This window comes from Dipodomys spectabilis, unplaced genomic scaffold (genome assembly GCF_019054845.1).
Source record: "Dipodomys spectabilis isolate Male_0828 unplaced genomic scaffold, ASM1905484v1 ptg000427l, whole genome shotgun sequence".
In the NCBI taxonomy this organism is placed as follows: domain Eukaryota; kingdom Metazoa; phylum Chordata; class Mammalia; order Rodentia; family Heteromyidae; genus Dipodomys; species Dipodomys spectabilis.
This window is the reverse complement of record NW_024871104.1, coordinates 739,610-762,023: the sequence shown is the minus strand read 5'-3', so window position 1 is coordinate 762,023 and position 22,414 is coordinate 739,610. Positions and strand designations below refer to the sequence as shown.

Below are 22,414 nucleotides of genomic sequence, written 5' to 3'. Positions count from 1 at the left end.
AGACTTCTCACCACCTCTATAATAACAATAGAGTAAATACATTTTTTTTAATGGAATACTTCTGTAAATGGCAGGCTACCATCTAAATCTAATATACTTACAAGTCAATTTTATGTGTTCCATAGTTTTAAGTGTTACTTTGACCAGTTTTGACAAAAGGCCTACAATGCCACTTCATTTTATAATATGTTTAAAACATTTACAAATTGAAATGTGTGACATTTTCCACCTTGTCAATCCCATGTTAAGTCAGTGGCAAGTTACCAGGCCAACAAACCCATAAGTAGACAGAAGTAATCCTTTGGGGTCAGAAATTTGCCAAATCTTATAATTTAGGATGAAACTGTTAAAGATGACTGTGGTGTTTTGGCACTGTGAGTTTAAGCTATTCCATAATAGAGTTTGTATTTCATCTAATCAGCAAGTCGGAAACTATAAAAGTCTTAGATGGTGGGAAAATTAAAAAGTTGGATTGTAAGACACGAGTCTTTCCTTCCCTTACCATATGTTTCTGTAAAGTGAAACTTTTAAATCTTGTTAAGGAAGAAAAAAAAGCTTCTAAAAGGAATAAAGCAGCCTTTAAAATCTTATTTTCAGTTCAAGATACTTAAAATATCCAGCCTTGAAAAATGCAAAAGAAAAAAAGAAGGACACATGGTTTCTATATCCTGTGTCATGGTCTAGGCATATGCAGAATTAGGCACATCTAACCTTCAGTTTTTTGTCTTTTCCCTATTTTTTCAGTGGGGCAGAATTAACATTTCTAGTTGTTTTGTGAAAAGAATCCTTAAATGATCTAATTTAAAACATATCCATTTGAATTCCACAGGAAACTCCCCGATAGTAGCAAAAAATAAATAAATTCTGTTTTTATGTGAAGTTGTGATAACTATCATGCCATCCATTTATGGAATAAGTTTTCAGAGGTAAGAACACTTCTGATGAAAGCAAGCGTTTATGAAAACTGTAAATGGTCTAAAGAATAACTTGTATGCTTTAGTTTGAGTTTCTTCTTTCTCCACCTCTATTAATTGTTGAATCCCCATATTGGTTTTTTTTAATAATTTCTATTTCCGTAAGTTTTATTTTTCCTTAAGTTTTTGTTTATGTGTGAGAAGATTTATTAATCTTTATGCATTCTTTAAGTGAACTATTTGTGTTATCTTATTTTTATTCTAAATTCCTTTTTTTTTTTTTTTGTTTGGTTTTTGTGCTGACCCTGGAGCTTGAATTCAGGGCCTAGATGCTGCTCCTGAGCATTTTCACTCAAGGGTAGCACTCTACCATTTGAACCACAGCCCTACTTTCAGCTTTTTGGTGTTTAATTGGAGATAATAATCTTACAGATTTTTTTTGCTAGGACTAGCTTTGAACCACAATTCCCAGATCTCAGCATCCTGATTAGCTAGCTAGGATTACAGGCATGAACTATTCATGCCTGGCTTAAATTTTCAATTTATTTTGAGTGCTTATGTATTTTTCATGATATTCTGCTTCAGGAATTGCTACTCTACTATCTCAAAGGATGATTATTGGTTTAATGATCTTTCCAGCTTGTTTCTTCTAATAACCATTTGCAGTTCCTATTATTCACATTTCAAGCTTTTTAAATATGATTGGCAACCCCTATGGTGTCCACTGATACTAATAGTTAATAGAAGATGAAACCAGATCCTAATATATAGACAAACTTTCTATATGAAATACATTTATTCCTTCCATTTGTACTTCCTTTCCCCCCTCCTTTCCTTTTCTTTCTTTCGTTTATTTATTCATTTGCAGTACTGGGGATTGAACTGAGAGCCTCCATGTTATACAAGAGCTCTAGCATTTTATCATGTCCTTGGTCCTTTGTATTTTGTTTTTGAGACAAGGTCTTGCTCTCTTTGCTTGGGTTGGCCTAAGTCTGGTGATTCTCCTGTCTCTGACTTCCTGGTAGCTGTGTTTATACTTTTGTGTTTATACTAGGGGTGCCTGGTTTGGGATACCAGTCGTGGACTGAGGCCTTCCAAATGTAGATACATGATAATATTATATTTCTTTCCACGAATTTCATTTCTGTATTTATCAATCCAATTATTTCTTGGGGAATAAAGTAGGATGAAAAGAGTATGCTAGAAGGAAGAGGTAAACCTTGTGTTGTTGATCTTCTGCATAGACTAGGTAAATGTCAGGAATCTGAGCACTCTGAGAAGACTTCACTCAATCCTCTTTTTACTCTCCATCTTAGTGTGTTTTTGCTTCTGTTTTCCTATGATACAATAATCAAAGCTGGAAATTTACAAAAGGGAGAAGTATGCTTAGTTTACAGTTCTAGACAGCTAAGAGCACATCACCATCATCTGCTTGCTTTGGTGAAGGTCTTCCAACAACATCATAGCATGAAGGATGGCATCATGGTAGGATCAGAAGCAAGACAGAGGTCACACAGAAAGATGGGAAGTCAGAGAGATTCAGGGAATATATTTATTCTTTGTAGAACAACTCCATCTCATAAGAGCTTGTTCTGTGAGAGCAGAATTCATCCCTGCTGAGAGTAGTATCCCCATGACCTAGTTTTATACTAGATTCTGACCTTTCTTACCATCACCCCAGGGGCCACTGACACACTTAAACCACATGCAAATCTGCTGCTGTGAAATCTGCACTGTCAAAGTATTCTTCACGCAGGACTATACCTATTCCCTTGGTTTACATTATAAATTTCCTTCCCTCCTACGCCCCCCCCCTTTGTGGCAGATATCTGCTTTCTGGTACTTTTGTGCATAGGAGTAAAAATCTTCACTTCTGAATTCATAGAATGCCCTCCCCATTTGACATCCTTTCATTCTCTTTGTTATATGCCAGCAACCTCAGTCTATTTTACGCTATAGATTCTTTGAATAAGTTGAACGTTTCCTTGTGTTGCATTCCAAATGGCACTGTGTTAGATTGTGGTTTCCTATGCTCTGATAAATTTGTTATAATATTTCCATCATTCACTTTAAAAATCCTTTACATTGACATCTTCCTCATCAAAAGGACTGTTCCTGTGTGGCAATTGTTCCTCAGTCTTTTATGTATTTCATAAAATTGTGCATCACTAAGTGAATTAGGCACATTAGGAGCAAATACCTCTATTAATTCACCTTTAAATGTCCTTTCCTATTGCTATTACAAGGGTGGTTACAGTTACATAAGTCAGGTAAAGAGTAAATTTCTTCTTGAACAATGTCACCCATCCCCTCCCATTCTCCCTGTTTTTCCATTTGTTTTGTTTTTTAAACAGCTGGAACTTTACGACAAAAGCTGAGCACCCCTAAAGACAGTCCTGTCTACCATCTTTATTATACAAACTGAGCATGCCCTAAAATGTATCTGCCAGCTTCTCTTTCTGAACTGTGACTTTAAACTAGGTATTCTCAGCTTTGTACTCCTTAACTGAGCATGCTCAGGAACCTGTCTGCCCAGTAGTGCTTTTCTATATGAAAAGATTAAGATCCTCCAATAAAATTTCCAAGCTTCCTCTGTTTAAGAGTAACAAAAGCTTATTTTGATCAAGTTTCTGTGTCCACCCTGGTTTTTGTACTTTATTCTGTCACTCCTAGATTTGTTGTTGTTGTTGTTCATTGGAAGAACATATTCAGTAATACTGTTTAATGGATTTTTTTTTTTTCACTTAAATTTCTGGGGCAAAGAATTTCTCTGACCATGTGGCCTCAAAAGGAAGATGATTGAGATATTTTCAGCAGAGACTAAATTCATTTTTCTTCCAGATCCCATCCTCAAAGAGGCAAATACTCATGCCTTCATGTACTAGTATGCAAACTTACTTTATGTTATCCTTGTACTGAGGATATAAATCAGATGTTTTGTTTTGTTTTTGAAAGAATCTAACTCCTGAGCTTATACTGGATCAAAGCTTTGTCCTGTCCAGAACCAATGACATGAGCACCTTTCCATTGCTTTTTACACTTGATAAAAATCTCAACCTCAGTGCATCTACACTTGCCTTCATTGTTCTGACTTTTAATTATATCATTTCTATGTAGTGGGACTTAATTTTTTTCTTGAGTTCAACAAAGCACTGAAAAATAATTGTTACAGTTCTTTTAATTTATTATGTTTTTAGTTTTTATGAAGTTTTTTTAAAGTTAAGTTTATTAACTTTTTTTTAGGGGGGTGGGCAATCATGGGGCTTGAGCACTGTCCGTGAGCTTTTCGCTCAAGGCTAACCCTATACTACTTTGAACAAAAACTCCACTTACAGTTTTCTGGTGGCTAACAGGAGATAAGAGTCTCATTGACTTTCCTGTCCTGACTGATTTTGAACTGTGATCCTCAGTTCGCAGCCTCCTGAGCAGTTAGGATTACAGGTGTGAGTCACTATCACCGAGCTGGTAACATTTTATGCTTTACAGTAACATGACTTCCATGGACTATGTTCTACAAGAGTTCTAGTTACACAGTGAGTGGCCCAAGGAATGCTTCACTGCTCATACTGAATGACATTGGTTAGAAGGAATACCAACATATGCAAAGTTTGTATGTTGGTTATTTGAAACAAATAACTTAATTCTAATTAGAGCCAATTTGGTGCTAACATTTATTTAAAATCTAATTTAACATTTATACAAACATTGCTATCTGGACAAAGTCATTATGCAACTATATATTTGAAGTTCTTTTTTTCCCATTAAGTTACAAACAATGATCATGACCTCTCATTTTTGATTTAGGCTAAACTACTAAACAAGTATGAAGTAATTCATTTTTTCTGTATTTTCTGAACAGGGTTTTAACTGAATTACCATGGCTAAGTCTTCACTTAGCACAGTTAACTCAGAACCTCAGACCCTACCCATTCCCAGTGCATGTGAGATTTCTCAGGTGCAAAGAAGGTCATTACTCACTGTTAGAGCCAGCAGTTTCCCATAGGTGAGATGAGCAGGGATGTGATCAGTCTTAGATCTCAGCGACTCCATATACCAATGCTCTGCTTCTGGGAGCTTGCTCAATCGCATGTATGCTTCACCTGGAAAGAAATCCATGAAGGTCAAGCCTTGGCTACAACACAGTAGGATGATGACAGTTAACAGTTCAAAAAGCCAGAAGAAAGGCATCTGGGCTTTTTCAACATGCTGAAATGAAAAGTGTTAGAGAAGAAAGTTTTGTTTAACCTGATTTAAATATTACACAATGTGGACAAATATCAAAATATCATACAATCCCCATAAATATATGTATATATTTATATTTATACATAATTTGTACTCTTTAATGTATCATTTAACAATGAGCTATGAAGAAGGCAAAAGGAAATAAACTATTTTCTTTCTAACAGTACTCGCAACAAAACCATCATACTGCTTAGATTCCGTGAAAATTTCAGACACTGAGAAAAATACTTTCATACATGTTTTTATTTTGATGCCTAAAGATGACATCATAATTTTTATTTTATAAATGGAAAAAAGCATGTTTGGAAAAGAAAGTGAAATATTTTGTGTTTAGAATTTCAAAAGTAATGCAGCTTTAATTTTTAACTTACAGCATATGAATCATAAGAATAGGCCCTTTGTGACCATTTGTTCCAAAGATGAGTCAGTTTGTTCCTCTCCCTGTTCAGTTCTTTCCTCTTTACATTTAGTCATTCTTTTAAAACTTCAAGTCATTATAAAACGCTGCCTTCTTGTCTGAGCATGCAATCTAATTTTATGTTATCTTTATACTAATGGCATAAATTCCTCCCTTATGAATTCTGCCATGTTGAACAAAGATTTCCAAATATAGAAAGTGGTCATTTCTCTCAGGAAAACTGAAATTTTTGTAGAGTGAAGAGCTTATGCGGGGACTATATGGAAATGTGTACAGTCCTACCTTCCTTCCAGGTTAGAGAGCCTTCTGGAAGAAGAAAGATTAATTGAAAGAATTAAAAATGTCTTTGGCACAAATATAGTAGAGAAATTTTAATCAGAAATTTAATGTTAATTTTTAAATTAATTAAATTTAACTTTGCATTCTACAGGCTAATGTAGTAAATAATATTTACCAGTTTCACTTGGAAAACCCAGTAAGTTCATGTCAATGATCAAGAATGCCATTTTCAACATGTATAATGCATGCTTTGAGCCTTTCAGATACTAGTCATTATTTTGAAATTACACAGATTTCAGCTACCATATTTGTGTTTTGTTAACAATCAAGCAGGAGAAAAAAAATACTAGCTTATCACCATTTATAATTACTCCTTTCTTCCTTAAAATAGAATATAGAACATCCAAGTGATAGAAAAATTTTAAGATGATTTCTTGTATTTTTAAGTAAAATACTATCTTTTTAATAAGCACTGAAAACATATGTGCTGTTCAGAACAACAAGACTAGGGTCTTATTTTATATACAGACTACTCTAACTTAAATAACCAAAACTATGACATTGTTCCATTTAGAAATACAATCAGTAGTTTTTTTCTCTAAATCTATTACTTAATTACAATAGTTGTATATCCTTGTTTCAAAGAAATAAATGATCCCCTTAAAAAAATCATTGTCTTTTTCAGTTAGTGCAGTACTATCAATATAAATATTTATACTGATACTAATCTTAGTATGTCTGATAAGCTGGGTTGAGGAGTGTCCTGACCTTTGAATCTCCTGTGCTTGGCTAGTGAGTAAAAAAAAAAAACAGTATAGATACATAATATGTAATTGCAAACTTTTATGACTACTCAAATGCCTATGTTTCTACTTCTAACAAAAATCCTTGAAGTATAGTATCATAAAAATGATAGTTGGGAGATGTTTGAAGTTTTATTTCCATAAAGTTTAAAACACGTTGACATTTTAGAAATTGGCTTGATGAAATCACTTGTTTAGAATAAGATGCAGAAAATGCTAAATAAAGACCAAAGGCTGAAATAGCATACACAAAAGAACTTTTAGTTGTCAAATGTAAAATTAGGTATGGATTTTTTTAAAAAAAATCTTTAAATTTCTGCAATACTTTTCTTGTTTTTAAGACCTCTAAAAATTAATAAGCTTGTCAGATAGCCTTTTTGGCTATATTTATCATGTAATTCTTTTTTTTTTTTTTTTGGTAGGTTGTGGGGCCTGAACTCTGGGCCTGAGCACTGTTCCTCAGTTCTTCAGCACAAGGCTAGTGCTCTACCACTTGAGCCACAGCACCACTTCTGGCTTTTCTGTTTATGTGTTGCTGAGGAATTGAACCCAGAGCCTCATGCATATAAGGCAAGCACTCTCCCACTGAGCCACCTTCCCAGCCCTATCATGTAATTCTAACTACAGAAAATGGTAAATTTTCTTCCGAAAAGTGAGCCATTTCTTTGTAGTAAAACACTAGATATAATTTAGATAAGGGAAAAGATGCAGAAAACTTACAGGAGTTAAAAATTAAAATCAATCTCCAATAGACTACAGCTAAACATTTATCTCAAATGGAGTATATACCCAGAAGTAAAATAGCTTGTGTTCTCGATTTTATTTTGGGATCAACTTGGAATTCTTTGTGACTTTTTCAAATACTCGTTTTTATGTCAGATTTTTAACACTTTACAGCACAGAATTCAATAGCTTTGACTTCTAGCTTATAAAAGATTAACACATTTTTTAGAGTTAAAAGTCTTCAATGTACAAAACCCCAAATCCAGTGTACTTATGAAATTTAAGTCTTTATTACATTACACTTGTTATATCTAAAAATCATTTTAGATAGTAATACTGCTTGTATTCTACCTAAAAAATCTGTCATTTTAATAAAAACATATTTTGAAATGGAATATCAATTTCTAAATAATTCATGAATGGCCAATTTCTTCAGCAAGAGCTCTCAAGTAACTTTATAAAGATTGCTCTAGAGAAATAGAATGTAAAATATTGAAATTATGAATCTTAGCAAGTATATGAAAATTGATTTTAAAAAAACTGGCCTAAGTGAAGACTATTCATTATCACTGAGAGAAACTTGGTATAACCACTCATGGTGTCTTTTGTTTGTATGCTACTATTTGGGGTTTAAACTTGGCTCTGTGCTAGCAAGCATTCTACCACTTGAGTCATGTCTCCTGCTCACTGTATTTTGATAATAAATGATGACAACAACAGTCATACCTTAAGAGTGCATTATGATTAGGGTAGCAAACTACAGATGGCAAATGTCTAACTTACTCACCCTAGTCCTCTTTTCCTACACAGTTAGGCACAGAGAATTCTTCTCATGTAGTTTCATATGGGTCTTTACACATGACTCACTCGACCACTAACCAGCTGTTCATAGTACATTTGCAAGATGAAACCTATTTTCAGTCTTTTTCTAGCAACTTTATATATGTATCTCCTTGATTACAATGGAGTACAACTCTCTGGGATGTAGTTTTAAAAAAACACAAGGAGAAAGAGTATAGCTAGGAAACATAAAATCATAAACATACAAAGTCATAAAGCTGAAATTTAAATGAAAGGCAACCTGCCCTCAAACACATTGACTCAACCAGCTAGTAGAAAATAATCAAACCTTCCAATTTTCTAGCTCTTGTGAAAATGATATTCTCTCACTCAATTAAAATTGTTCTCTAGCTGTGAAACATTGGCCAGCAGGTTTTCACTTTGCCCTGGGCTTATCTATTGAATTGAAGAAATCAGGAAGAGTAATAATACAACATAGTTGACCTTCAAAGATGCTTCTTACAAATAAGCAGCATAATTCCTAAAAGGGAAATTTGTGGCATGTAAGGTGTACATTGGTTCTAAGGTTAACTCTAATGCCAAAAAGTCTATATAAGTAGTAATAAAATCATGATGCAAAACCTGAAATGCAATAAAATGATAATGGATAAATTGGATGTGGTAAAAAGGCAAATCAATAAAGCCTCAAGAAACAATGATACAAGACTAGCCATACATTTCACATTCCTAATCCACAAGAAGGATTAGAATACTCACTTCATAGAGTCAGGGGGAGGTTCAGAAATGGGTAGTGACATTCAGAAGAACAATTAATAATCATGTCCTAAAGATATTGAATGGCTTTAAAGTTGTGTTTTTCCTCCCAACTACCACATGAGGCTTGTTATTCAATGACTACATACAAACACCTTAATTATCTTTACATTTTTAGAATTGATACTACACTGTAATTAACATCAGTCTTATTTTATAAACACGGTGGCTGTATTTCACTGAACTTAACTAATATCCTCAAGATCAAAACCAAGCAAACACCAATTTGAATTTCCTATTAGATTTTTTTCTGGCTCTTTCTACTGGAATGTGTTCCACAAAAAATATCAGAAATAATCATTAAAGCAATAAAATAATTTCAGCAAGTGCCATCAGTGTAATTATGTCAGGAAAGAAATGGTGCATATGAATTGTTTCAAGCTTCATTAAAGTATTAAATTCATATTTAAAAAAACAGAAAGCTAATGGCCATAGGAAAAGAAAGTTCAGTAAATTCAACAAACAAAGAAACAAAGATAGTTGGTCAGAAATAGGATAGAAAGAGAAGGGTTAAGTCATTTTCTCTGGTACAGTATTTTTTCCTTAACTTACAAGAAGAGAAAACAATGTTTATAGTACCCAGGAGGAAAGAAGCAATAATGACCATTTTTCCTTCTCTTCCTCTAAAAAAAATGACATAATTGAGTCACTCTCATAAGAATGAGATTTTCTGCACAATGATGTAGCAATGGGGTTCATCACCCAGATTTATTTCCGATTCCCTCCCAGACAAAAGGGATTTGGATGTCTCTAGGTTGGCTTGAGGCAGGTACAAACCAGTTTCAGATGTAGAACAAATAATGTCACTCTTACTCCCTAAAAAGCCCTGAGTCTAAATAACCAGACAAAGGTTAACTCCTGAAGGAAAAAATATTGGGTTATTGATGATGTAATAGTCTAGCTCACTGATTCTTATGTTTCAAATTACTGGACAGCTCTAACTTGCAAATAAGCAACAGAACAGGTAAAAAATAACATTATATTAAGACTTAGTATAGATTATTTTCTTAAAATCTTTCATCATCACCCATACCAAAAGTGATTATCATTTATTCAACTCATATAACTGATAAAAGACTCTTAAAGAATTCTTGATCCTTTGCCAATAATTTTTAGATAACATTAAATTGGTATGTTTCAACTACATGTTAAAATTATATTATAATGATAATATAGCATTGAGTAATTATACATCAAAACTGTTTAGATAGCTCAGTTACTTTTGTTTGTTGCTAGGTTTTTGTTGAGCTTGGTTTCAATTTATGTGTGTTCTTAGGTGGGAACCCAGGCCCTCATGCATACTAGATAAATGCTCTATACTGAACTATTCTCTCCATCCTGATAGCTTGGTTTTGAATGTTAATTTTAGCCTCAAAGAGCTATTTTATATTAGACAATTACAAAAAAGGATCTCCATATTTTCATAAAGCAAATGAGAGATTGACTAAATAACTCCATTTTAAAAAGGATATTGATAATTACCTGATGTAAACCACCGGAAATTATTTATTTCATAAGCTAGTGACAGTATCTTCATCTTATTAATTATCTAGTTGATCTAGTCAAGTCTGACTATATCTTGAGAAGTGCTGATTCTTCCTTCTCGGTAATTTTTTAAATTTAATTTACCCATGTTTCCTAATCGGTAGGAATTAGAAATTTAGTTTGAAAAAAATTTTACTGGAATTGCATCATATCTAAATAGCTGTTGACATCCCTAGCCATAAAAGAAACGCAAATCAAAACAACATTGAGATATCACCTCACTCCAGTTAGAATGGCAAAAATCAAGAACTCTAACAAGGACAGATGCTGGAGGGGATGTGGACAGAAAGGAACCTTACTTCATTGTTGGTGGGAATGTAAACTTGTTCAACCACTTTGGAAAGCAGTATGGAGGTTCCTCAAAAGACTACACATAGAACTCCCCTATGACCCAGCAATCCCACTTTTGGGCATTTACCCAAATGTTTACAAACAAGACCACACTAAAGCTACCAGCACAACTATGTTTATTGCAGCATTATTTACCATAGCTAAGATATGGAACCAACCCAGATGCCCCTCAGTAGATGAATGGATCAAGAAAATGTGGTATATATACACAATGGAATTCTATGCCTCCATCAGAAAGAATGACATTTCCCCATTTGTTAGGAAATGGAAAGGCTTGGAAAAAATTATATTAAGTGAAGTAAGCCAGGCCCAAAGAAACATAGGTCCCATGGTTTCCCTTATATGCAATATCTAGTATATGTATGAGTCAAGCGGAAAAGGTCAGATAATGTGATGTTAGGAAAACGATCCCTTAAATATGTATTTTAATGTTTTTGTTTCTTTCATGCGTGTGTTTCTAACGCATTTATAAGATTATTTCTTTGTGGGCTGGGAAGGTGGCTCAGTGGTAGAGTGCTTGCCTTGCATACATGAGGCCCTGGGTTCGATTCCTCAGCACCACATAAACAGAAAAAGCCGGAAGTGGTGCTGTGGCTCAAGCGGTAGAGCGCTAGCCTTGAGCTGAAGAGCTCTGGGACAGCGCCCAGGCCCAGAGTTCAGGTCCATGACTGGCAAAAAAAAAAAAAAGAAAAAAAAAAAAAAAAAGATTATTTCTTTGTTGCTTTGTATGTCCCTCCCCCACAGTGTAACCCCAGCTTTCACTATCTTTGATGTCAGTATAACTTGTGGGGGAGATGGGGACAAACAAGTCGTTTAAGGATTCAGGTGGACCTGTTGCAACAATGAGAAGTACAAAATGTCATGTCAAAAACGAGCTTTACAATGTCGGTGTGGGGGGGGGGGGAGGGGGGGAAGGATTGGGTGGGGGGGAGGGGGGAGGCTGGGAAGCAAGGTGAAGGGTAAACAAAGGAGGAGGCTGCAATGCTTGGTAAGAAATGTATGCATTATCCTGCCCATGTAATTGTAACCCCTCTGTACAGTATGTTCTCAAATAAAATAAAATAAAATTAAAAAAAAATAAATAGCTGTTGACAAAATTTAAATGTTTTCCAAGAATCTAATGAATATTTTGAAAAATAATAATATAAAAATATTTTGCTACTCTAAAGTATGACACTTCCTTCCGGGTCTTCTTTGATATTCTTAAATAAAACTCTAAAAAGTTTTCCTAAATTTACCTTTCACATTCAGATCAGTATTATGTTTGTTTATTCTCTCAGCTTTCCATGTACCTGCTGAATATACCTTAATAATAATCATCTTGTTTCCTTTTTTTTTCTTTCTCTCTCTCTCTTTCTTCATTTCATCTTTCTTACTATCTTTCCTTATTTCTTTTTTGGGGGTGTGCCTAGAGCTTGAACTCAAGGACTAGGCTCTGTCCCTGACCTTTTGTGCTCAAAGCTAGTGACGTACCAGTAGAGTCATACTTCCACTTTGAGCTTTTCGGTGGTTAATTGGAAAGTCTCAGGATCTTCCTGCTCAGGCTGGCTTTGAACTGCAGTCCTCAGATCTCACATTCATGAGTAGCTATCATCACAGACATGATCCACTGGCACTCAGCTAGTTATATTTTTCTAAACTACATTTTATATTATAACCTTGGAATAAACATATAGTAGTGAAATTACTTGTGTCTTTTATAGGCTCCAAAACTCTTCTGTCATGGGAGTATAGGCATTTTCTTTGTTTATTATATTTTCAGTAGTAAAATTAGCTACTAATTTCCTAAGAAATGTATTTTGCCACATTGAATGAAGGAGGAATTTTGTTTTAAAAAAGGTAAGTTAACCTACATCAACTTTTATAGTAACAATTTCCTGAGGTCCTTCAGGCAGTAGACCCAAGGAGAAATGGGAGGATCACAGTTGAAGGATAGTCCAGGCAAAAACAAATTCATCTCAAAGCATAGTGTCATGGGACTATGGTCCAAGCTATATGGGTGGCCATAGATAAGAGAATTATGATCTGAGGCTGTGTCCTGGGCTTAAAGTACAGATTCTACTTATAAAAAATAGAACTAAAAAAAGACTGAAGGTAAAGCTAAAGTGGTCCTGTCTAACAAGTTGTGAAGCAGAGTTCATGCTTCAATACTAACAAATAAAATCCTTCTGTTAATATTTAATCCAACATTTACTATCTGCAAAAGCTTACATAGGTTTATATCTGTTTCTCTTATTCACCTGATTTCCTGTTCTTATACTAATGTAACATTATCATTCTAATTTATTTTCATATTTTAATATCAAGTAGAGTATGTCTCATGAGATAATCTTCTTTAAGTTACATAGATCTATTGCCCTGCTAATTCTGTCAGATTACATTAGAGTCTCTTTTTTCAAATTTTTGAATAAAATTTTTAGAATTTTTATTGATGTTGCATTAAAACTGATAATTCAATTTGTAAAAAAAAGCATATTATTATTCAAGTCTTTATTCTTTATCAAATGTCTACACTCATTTTCAAGCAGCTATTAAGGCCTACTCTGACAATTATAATTCTTCTGATCCCAAATTACACCACGACATACACAAATTCAGACCCAGCATCTTTCATCTCTTCATTTGATGCCTAACCTAAATCTGGAAGCCCCTCTCTAACTCTGATAAATAACTGATCATGTTCTGTATGACTTTAATTAGATGTCACATTTTTATTACACAAGTCATTAAAAAGAAATCTTCAAGTAACTCCATTTTCCAGAAGCAGTAGTCAGAATAATTTGACATCAAGGTACATTGTATGAGAAGTTTAACTTGCTGTGATTTTAATTCTCACTTCTTAGTTCAGTCTTAATATTAACACTGAAACATCAAGGAGTCTGGTTTTTGTTTTCAATGTATTTCTGTCACAAATGTGCTGTAGCTCTTAGCTGTCAGATTCTGTGAATCACTGATATTTCCATTTTAATCTTTTTTCTTAGGGAAATAACACAGTACAGCTGCTCCAGACACATTGGCTCAGAAATCATCAATGGCTGTTGTGAAAGAAAAGATGAAGAAAAATGCACAGGGTTATAGGAAATGTCAGTTGCTGTCTGATAACAGACTGCAATAATTAAAACTTCTATTGGATAGAAGGATTAGAAGTAAAGTAAAACATGGGCTGAAAGGAGTTATGAAAAAGTTCAACACTCAATTCTTCACCAAGTTGTGTAATGCTAAATTTAAGAAGTCCCTTGAAGCCTGAGTAGTTGTTGCAAATCACATAAAGGAAATGCAAAGAAAACTGAATATGTGTTTCATTAGGTAGAAGCACTAACCGTCAAGAAACAGGTTAAACTTCAGTGAATGTTAGTGCTGGAGTGAGGCTATTTAAACAAAAACAAAAAAGTGTGATGTACCATCAAAATTTAACTTGGGAAGAAGCCAAGAGCCTGTGTCAATATAGTATTACTCTAATTGCAACTTTGGGTCCTGAAGTTCTTCAGGCTAATCAATTTCTTTTATGCTTACAAGGAAATAAATCACTAAAATAATCAATGCACAAATGTTAGAGCAAATCCTAGTAAATGCTCAAAAATTTCCAAAGATAAAGAAAGAAGATGCTCTGTGTGTGTGTGTGTGTGTGTGTGTGTGTGTGTGTGTGTGTGTGTGTGTGTACTGTGGGAATAAGATTCTTTCTCCTCAAATATATATTTTCCCCTTTAGGATGAGAATGAAATAAATAAATTGGATTAATACTATTGAAATACTTAAGAAACAGTAACACATAAAGATATGCTAATTTTAGCTCAGAAAAAAAAAACAAGGTTTACAGCACAGGAAGGAAAAGGAAAGAGTAAATGTGGTGGACTGGAAATGAATGAAGAGTAGCAGTTAGAGATATAGGAATCGAAGAGATAACAGGAAAAGTCAACTGTCTGGGTAAAAAAAAAATGTAGCATGGAAGATCTTTCTGTTTTGTATAAATTTTAAAGTTGTTTATTTAAGGTAGGTTCTTATATCCAGTGATATGTCTCTAATAAAGTATGAATGAATGGTTTAAATACAACTTGCTATATTAATGCTCCTTATAAAGGCATAGAAGAAATTTTGCCAGTACCAGGTTTGAACTCAGAGTCCAAAGACCCCTCATTTCACTTGCATGGTTGGCACTACCATTTGAACCATTCCCCAGCCTGATTTTTGATGGTTAATTTGGACAGGGAGTTGCTGGTACTTTCCTGCCCAGCTGGCTTTTAAATGCATGCAATCCTCTAGCTAGCAGCCTCTTTAGTAGCTAGAATTAGAGGCATGAACCAGCATGTGGCCTATACCAGAAATTTTTAAATTCACTCTACTTCTAATGAATACTTGAGGGTAAAATCTACAACAATTCACAAAATCCCATTTCTATAATTAACATGTTGGTGAAAACAACATCCATTCTTGAACAAAACACTGCATGCTCTATTTTCATCCTTCATTCACTCTGAAGAAGGCAATGGTTTCTATCAATGTAGATAAAATTAGAACTAAATAACAGCTCATTTGGAAAGTAAAATGAGATTTTTATGTGGAAAACAACTTTTCCATCTCTTAGGAAAACCAGACATAAATACACACTCAGCAAAGCCCACTGAATTGGTAATGTATTTTATTTAACTTAATTTCTGTTATTTCACTTCAGTATCGGAATCCAGAAGTAAAACTTTGGGGTATACTGAGTATTTAGACTGAAGGGATTGAAAGAACCTTAGATGTAAGGTCTTTCTTTTTCCAGTGGTCTAGTCTTCTACCCTCTCTCCCTCTACACACCAACAAAAGGTCCAATTTCTCTTTCCTATGGTGGATCATATAATTTTTCTCAGAGAAACAAGTAAATCATACCCCTAGAAAGGTGCAGTTCTTCATTTTCTTTGCTTCCTGGAAGACTCTCACTCCCTGCTCCATAAAACGGGGAAGAGATGTTACACAGAAAGGCTAAGGAGAATCGAGACTGCAGGCCTTGTTGAGTTCCCGCTCAGACTGTTACTATTTGATCACACCCTTCAGAACAATTATATAACTGTCCCCAGAATTGGACATATAATTGGCTGCGCCAAACCTGAGTACTAAAAAAATGGTGTGGGGAGGGGGGTTGTGGTGGGGGCGGACAGGGCGGGGGAGGGCGGATGGGAAGCGCTGGGAAGGGGAAACAAAGAAGGAGGCAACGATGCTTGATAAGAAATGTACTCATTACCTTGCTCATGTAATTGTAATCCCTCTGTACGGTATTTTCACAAGAAAAAAAAGAAAATAAATAAAATAAAATAATGGTGTCCCTGGGTTTTTGAGTCTTCATTTCTGAGGCTTCCCACTCACATAAGACTTAGAATGGTCAGTTGTGATCATTATGACTGACCAGTGGGGAGAGATATGAAATTCCTACTTCTGCAGTTGTCTATTGTAAATCTGCCCAGTAAAAACTTCTCATTTCCTTGATACTAACTTTCAAGATTCTATTCTTTAACACAAAAACTTCTTCCATGTAACGATGGTCATTTAATGAAGTGACATCAAAGTTGATGTCATTTAGAATGGCAGATTTTAATATCTAGTTAATAAATTTCCCAGGTGTAATAAACCATCCCTTCAATTTTCTGAAGGCACCCAATCTATATTTCCTATGGCTAAAAGATCCACTCCATGGCTATTATCCAATAAAACATGAAAACATCTATGATTTTCTCATTTATTTCTAACAAAATTTTGGAAGACAGACTTTTCAAAGAGAACACATTTGTAACTACTTGAGAATCAGAGAATACGAAAGATACAATTAGGTAATAATTGGAGTATATTCATTTCTTTATAATTCAATTTTAAAATGAAGTTCTTAAGCTTCATTCTTTTCCTTGACCACAAAACTGGCAAAAGTATGAATTAATGTAACAGGTGGGCTGGTGTGGTTTTAATAGCAATGAAATACAATCAACTGTCTCAGATCATATTTCCAGGAAAGGCAGACCTCCGCATGCTCCTTAGGCAGCCCTACTTTTGACATTCAACTGTTCAGACTCCCCACAGGGACCATATATCTTCTGGCCCTCAGTTTAATTGAAACTTTAAACAAAATATATTACCTATTTAATACAACTGAACTGGATGCTGCCCTTTGTAGTATGTAGACTAATGCCTAGCAAATTAAGGTCTGAACCCCACAGCACATAACGCAAAGGTTACACCAAAGATTGGTGGAAACACACACACACACACACACACACACACACACCTGAAACTTAAACCAGTGCAGATTTATAATGAGAAATGACGTTATAGAAGGTGAAAAATACAGAGATTTGTATTCTGAAACTTTATGTAATCATTCTTTCTGATACATAGCCAAAATGATCATGATTTCCCTTGATTGTTAGCTATTTCTTGTACGAAGTGAATTTCTAAAATATTGCAAATCTACAGTTTGTCTTTCTGAACCCAGTGAACTACCTAGCATCTATTTCCTAGTGTTGGCCTTTCTGATGATGGAAAAATGAAACTGAAATAGAAACACTAATCTTAAAAATTTAAAGCGAATAAACTTTCAGGAGTTACACGGATTAATGACTAATCCAGTTATATGGTCAGACTCATCTACAGGAATGACACACTGATTTTCAAGGGTGGCAATGGAAGCAATCATAGGAAAAACACCGGAACTCAGAAAAGGAAGCAGGTGGTATAAAAAGCTTAAGACTGATGGAGTGTTAATACTTCCACACTTATATGATGTGAGGTTCAAATCTCATTGAGTTAAAAACCAGTTCTTTCACAGTGAGTGTGCTAAATGCCTTGAGCAATTGTTGGAAGAACAGGAGACATGGGAAAATGCAGAATAGCTCTTAGAACATCTTAGCATTGTCACGTACAAACACATACAGACCAAAGTAACCAAAATACATGAATCAGCTAAACCACATAGTTTGCAGAAGCCAGGGAGATGTGGACTTCTTCTACACTCATTCTATCTCAGAATGTAATATATATATTTAAAAATGAGTCAGTATGGAAACATTTGCCTTCTATTTTTCTTTTTGAAGCTGCACAGGGCACCTCTCTGCTAATTCCCTATAAAATAATAGTAATGAACCTTTAGGGATCACTAGTAGCCATTTATGACAAGTAACTTTTTTAATCTTACATCTTCCCTTCACAAAATAGAACTTGGAAATTTATACAAAAATTGTTCTGCTAAGCTAAGTGTGTTTCTCACATGCTTCTTTTATAGTTCTCTGTGAATGGTCCAACATGACTACACAAAACTCAAATCTGTAGTAGTGTCGAAAATTAAGAGCAGAATATTAAATCGAAAGATGTCTCCCTACCAGAGAATATAATCAGTTTTTTTGAATTTCAAGCTTAACTCAGTACAATATGTGTTAGCTGAAGGCTTATGGAAGAAAATGGATTTTGCACATTGAGCTGAGACTTGAAAGTAAAAGGGATGCATATAAAATGAAAAAGCAAAACAAGGAACCATCCAGAGTACCAAAAGTCTATTATGAAAATAATGGCAAGGCTGGAACAGTGACTCAGTGGTAGAGGGCTTGCCTTGCATGCATGAGGCCCTGGGTTCAATTCCTTAGCACCACATAAGCAGAGAAAGCCAGAAGTGGTGCTGTGGCTCAAGTGGTAGAGTGCTAGCCTTGAGCTGAAGAGCTGAGGGACAGCGCACAGGCCCAGTGTTCAGGCTCCACGACTGACAAAATACTACTATTACTACTACTACTACTACTACTAATAATAATAATAGTAAAACAAAAAAAGAGCAGAAATGCATTATTATGTAAGTCTACTAGAAAAAATAAATGTATTCTTTCCCTACAATAATTTCACGTTACTGATAAGAAGGTTTCATTTCCTTAGAAAACAGGAAAATATTAATATGTATGAAAGTTGTGATAGTAGTATCATCCTAGAAATCAGAAAGCCATTGTCATTCTTTTTGTTTGGTTTGGTTCAGTCACCATAACACAGCCCACACAAAAAGAGATAAAATATTCTCAAGGTTAGTATTATAGTTTTCCACTTCCTATATCAGTAGTTTCTTACATAAGTTAGTCACAAAAGAATTCTGGACTGATTCTGAAATTTCCTAAAAAGATCTGCACAGAAGGCTCTATGTTGACTATTATTATTTCACACCACCACCATTACTCTATCCTTCCTGTAGCTCCTAGGACTTTAAAATATACTATTTTTTCCAAAAGGTATATTATGTGACTATAGAATGCAATGAGCAGTGAGTAAACCTAAATTCTTTCTTTGTCCATACCACCAATTATACTGTTTTGCTCTCAAGATATATTACTAAGATGAAATGGCCTAAATCATTTGTATAATTAAACCAAACAATTACTTTGCATTGAGAAAGCTGAGTAATTTTGTTTTAAATAGTAAATAGGCTTAAAATGACCTCTGGGATTGGGAAAGCTCACACTGATAAAAATAATTGGAAGTTACAGCTTAATTTAGTTTTTTATAATCCTTTAGGGTATGTAATGCTGAATTAGAGATCAGAAGCACAAACAAACATCAAGGAAGTTAAAGGTGTTAAAAAATGACCTTTCATTAAAAATTTTTATATATTCTTATCTAATGTATTTAAGATAAAACCACAATCCTGTAGATATTTGACCTTTCTAGTTAAACGGTAGGGTGTTTTACGCTGAAACAAAAAAGTGTGACCCTGCAGCTTGGCACCAGTGGCTCACCCTTATAATCCTAGCTACTCAGGAGGCTGAGATTTGAGGATCGAGGTTCAAAGCCATCTTGAGCAGGAAAGTCCATGAGACGCTTATCTCTAACTAACTACCAGAAAACTGGAAGTGGTGCTATGGCTCAAGGGTACAGCGCTAGCCTTGAGCTGAAGAGCTGAGGGACAGCAGCCGGGCCCAGAGTTCAAGCCCCACAACCAATAACAACAACAACAACAAAAAGTGTGACCCTGAACAGAGGAACTCGCTTGTTGAGTAATAATTTTCTATCTTGAAAATACCAGATTAAGTTTGAGAAATGTTAAAATATGAGTTTTCTTTAGTACTCCACAGGTCAAAAATATATCTAAAATATAAGAATAAGAGAATATATGTGATCTGGTGAATATCTATAAGAGCCATTGGAATAATGGATAATTTTAACTAAGAATAGAAAAAAAAAAATATATATATATATATATATACATACACACACACTGACAGAAAAATTTTAAAAAGAGAAGAAATTCTAACCTAAACATGAAAGTTTTAATGTAATGGAAACCCTCTATCAATGGAATTAAATGAACTGGCATTAGCTGAGTATGCTGTTTCAATTTTAGCTAATGTATATGATGATAAAAGCATCATTTTGATTTTGGCTGCTGAAAGAAATTGTGAGAAGAGGGGGAAAAAGCCTGGGGAGAAAAATGCAACAATTCCAGAAAAGTCAGAGGATTGTCTGACTGTTTAGCATCCCTGTTGTACTTGGGTGACTGCAAGACCATGGCGATCACAAATACCTTATCTGTGGAGTTATTATATTTGTTCTATTAAATTTTAAAAAAGAACTGACAGAAGATATAATCATCTACTATTACAGGTTAAAAGCCCCACAGAAATGATGAAGGTGATACCAGAATGTCACAGACATTTTGGCTAATAGGCTTTACCTCGCTTATTCTAATCAACCTCAAAATAATATGACTATCTTAATTTTGTTGTTGTTGCTGCTGTTGTTTGCGGGGCTCAAACTCAGGGCCTGGGCACTGTCCTTGTGTCACTTTGTGTTCAAGACTAGCACTCTAACACGTGAGCCACAGAGCCACTTCCATACTATTTTAGTTTTTGCATACAAGAAAACTGAGGGTGGGGCTGGGAAGGTGGCTCAGTGGTAGAGTGCTTGCCTTGTATGCATGAGGCACCACATAAGCAAAAAGAAAAATGCCGGAAGTGGCGCTGTGGCTCAAGTGGTAGAGCGCTAGCCTTGAGCTGAAGAGCTGAGGGACAGCGCCCAGGTCCAGAGTTCAGGCCCCACGACTGGACCCCCCCCCCCAAAAAAAAAAAAGAAAACTGAGGGTTGCAGGAAGTGTTTTCCCCTCTTATGCTCAGCTAGTATCAAAGGCATAATCTGAACCCAGGCTTTCATACTTCAAAGACCACATAAAATATGTTAGGGTCTGTTGTCACTTAATACAACTTGTCTCAAGAGTTAGCCCAATGCCACTGAATGAAAGTCACACAACTGGTTAGGAATCATTTTAACACTAATACTGTGAGTTGGTTTAATATCTTATGTATTATCAATCACAAGAACTTATGTAAAAATGTGTAATTTTTGTTCATAAAACAATATTTAGGATCTGTTTTATATTAGATCTGGATGTTTGTAGTTTGAGTTCCATCGTTCTAATTCAGCTAATTATTCAAACATCTCAATTCTATGGAGTCAGGAGCAAACTTAGAATAAATTTTTAAATGATTGTTGCTTACTTATAAATTGTGACAATAAAAAATGCCTCAAAATAAAACAGGGAAAAATTAAGTTGAGAAATAAATTAACCAGACTTGATTTCATTAATATGCCAATGGAGAAAATATGCTCACTTGAGTTTCACGATCAATGAACTGGCATATAGCACACAGTCATGTATGAAGTTTTTCATAAAATGTTCAAAATGAAAGAAATTTTTTAAAAAATAGAGTGTTTTTTAAAAAGCAACTGCAGTTCATTTATTAACTAAAAATAAATATTCAAATCTGTATTTATTTCACACTTACTCCTTCCTTCTGTCTAGCCTCCAAAGAGAAGGAAAAAACAGAAGATGAAAAAAAAAAGTACTTGTGATTGTATAACATAAAAATACACACAAGTACTTAGGGTTAGTGGTCCTAAAGGGGTAAGTAAATGAGACATAAGAAAAATGAGTACTTGCAGACTGTATCTAGCCAGACATTATAATCCATCATTGATCCCTAAAGGGCACTAATAATATGTAAATGTGCAAATTAGAAAACACATTCAAGGCTGTTGATAAACTTGATAGGATAATCAGCACATGCTGACAGACTAATGAAACTGATGAACTGGTAGGGCATCTTATCTCCTAGTCCATTTTTTTTTTCCTTGTCAAATGGAGGGTAATCAAAATGTGTTAGGAGTTAAAGCAAACACTCACAGGATTTAACCCATGTGATTAGGAGGTGAACTCCCTCTCTGAGAAAATTATAGTTTCCTGAGCAATTGCAAAGATAAAACCTGATCAGCTGATAGATCTTCATACAAGATGAAATATAAGGCAGCCACCATAATTATAGAAGAAATCTTGTATTTAAAATTATATTAGGATCTTCCTCTAAGAAATTGTGAGGGTGCTTCTCAGAACAAAGCAACCACCTACTACCATAACAGACTGGAAGACAAGAACTAAATACTTATCCCAAGGACATTCTTATCTTTTGCTGCCTGTAGCCCCTGTGTATTTGCATAGCCACAGGATGGAGAGAGGTCCCAAGGTACCAGCTCAA

The 22,414-nt window shown here is 34.7% G+C and overlaps 1 protein-coding gene across 1 annotated transcript in view; it reads right to left on the bottom strand.

Annotated features, from left to right (window-relative positions):
• Positions 1–22,414, bottom strand: part of Tmtc2 (transmembrane O-mannosyltransferase targeting cadherins 2) — a 356,843-nt gene that overhangs the window by 101,307 nt on the left and 233,122 nt on the right. The window contains exon 8 of the mRNA XM_042668306.1: positions 4,893–5,014. Within this exon, the coding sequence (XP_042524240.1) occupies positions 4,893–5,014 (122 nt within the window). The remainder of the gene's footprint in view (positions 1–4,892; positions 5,015–22,414) is intronic.